Source organism: Trichomonas vaginalis, chromosome IV, assembly GCF_026262505.1.
Source record: "Trichomonas vaginalis G3 chromosome IV, whole genome shotgun sequence".
In the NCBI taxonomy this organism is placed as follows: Eukaryota; Parabasalia; order Trichomonadida; family Trichomonadidae; genus Trichomonas; species Trichomonas vaginalis.
In genome coordinates, this window is record NC_067206.1 from 10,489,333 (window position 1) to 10,491,144 (window position 1,812).

At 35.2% G+C, this 1,812-nt stretch overlaps 1 protein-coding gene across 1 annotated transcript; it reads left to right on the plus strand.

Moving 5' to 3' along the window:
- TVAGG3_0065380 (single helix bin domain-containing protein) lies at positions 1-492 on the plus strand (the record flags this gene model as incomplete). The annotated part of the gene is made up of 1 exon (XM_001283291.2): positions 1-492. The coding sequence occupies one exon, from the start codon at positions 1-3 to the stop codon at positions 490-492; it is 492 nt and encodes a 163-aa protein (XP_001283292.2).
- Positions 493-1,812: the final 1,320 nt, after the last annotated feature.

Here is a 1,812-nt window from a genome sequence, read left to right on the forward strand (position 1 = left end):
ATGGAAGCGAACAACACAGCTCCTGCTAAGGCTGTTGCCATCCAGAAGCCAGAGGTGACTGAAGAACAGTCCTCTGGCGACGAGGAAATATTGATGGGTGGCGAGAGTCCGAAGACCGAGATCAAGATCCCAGATCTCGATCACAAGCAAACGGCAAAGAAAACGGGTCCACAAGCTACTCCTCGAGTTCTACGTTTAATCAAGACCAGCCACAAGTATTTGAAGCAGCTGGAGGAGTCAAACGTAGCTCTCGAGGAACTAAAGCAGCAGATCACAAAGCAGGCGGAGGAACTACAACAGAAGAATGAGTTCATAACATTACTCAAGACCAAGCTCGACTACAAAGATGAAGAGATCTCTGATCTCAGATCTCGAGTTGATCAGTTGGGAAGGCAGTCTGATATGTGGCACGAACGCTTCATTACTGCAAACTCATCATACAAAGAAAGAAGCCACTTGTTGACTACTGTAATTAAATACTTATCTTTATAAAAAAATATCATTTTTTTTCCAGTGAAAAAAAGTATTTATTCTTAACTGTTTGTGGGGATCTTTAGAAGTTACCAAGGCACCAGACTGCGTGCTTCAATTCTTTGTTCTATTGCATACTCGATCATTTTCATTGTTCTCTTCGTTCTTTGTATTTGCGAGTATTGCTTACTTATAATGTGATCTTGGTTTCTTATGATCTTTGTCATGATCTCGATCCTCTTCTGGATCCTTTGTCTCTTATCAGTTGGAACATCATCCATATCAATTGGTGCGAATAAGAATCCCCCAGTTGTACGTCAGGCTGTTTCTTCGCCACTAAAGGCACGTCTCATTATGGCGTCCATAATAATTAGTGCCCGTATAGTGTCACTTTTTCATTGTGCCGGTGCCTGTAGCTGTAGGCTACAGGCGACGCACAATGTATACTGTACTGAGATGGATGTTTAATATTTGTGAGTGAGAATGCAAGCAGGAGTTTGGTACTTTAAGGCTAGGTTGAGATAGATTTCCCATTATATTATCTGTGAATATATTGTTTGAAAATTCAAGATATAAAAATATATTATCAAAAAATTTTATATTTTTAAATACAATAGGGTGGAAGTATAGTACGATGAGATAGCAATGATATATTTTATAATGGGAGGTAATCTGAAGATAAGTAGCAAATTTTATGCGATTTTGATTGGGAGTTGGAGGGTGTGAGTACTATAGCATGTAATAGTATCTCACACCCTCCAATTCTTCCTATGGCGCCGAAAAATTTTTGGTGAAATGCGACGACATTTCACCAAAAATTTTCGGTGCCATATAGAGAACTATAGTCTGCGAGGTACTGATTCTATCTATGTACCTCGCAGACCATAGTTCTCAGCCAAAATGTCAAAAATTTTGGAAATTCGAAATAATTTTTTTGAGAAAAAATTAACCGTTTAACATTGCCAAAAATCTAAAAAACTCACAATTTTTTTAAATTGATAACCCTCAAACCGTTTCCAATCAATAATTTGAGAGTCTATATGATAATGTAAAAGTTAAAACATTCAAGTATTTAAGTATTTCTTTAAAATATTAAGTTTTTTATTTTTCCAATAAAATTCTAATATCAAATATTTTTATTTAACGATTAATTTTATTTATATTTTTATAGTTTTTTTAAGAAAAAATATTGTTAGGGTTTTATGGATTTTCAATTAATATACAAGATAATTCATGAATGTATATATTTCCAAGTTTTTAAGGACGCAACACTTTACATTTGTAAACTGTCAAAAATGAAGTCACGCTATTTTTCATGCATTACACTGTTCCCAAAAGAAC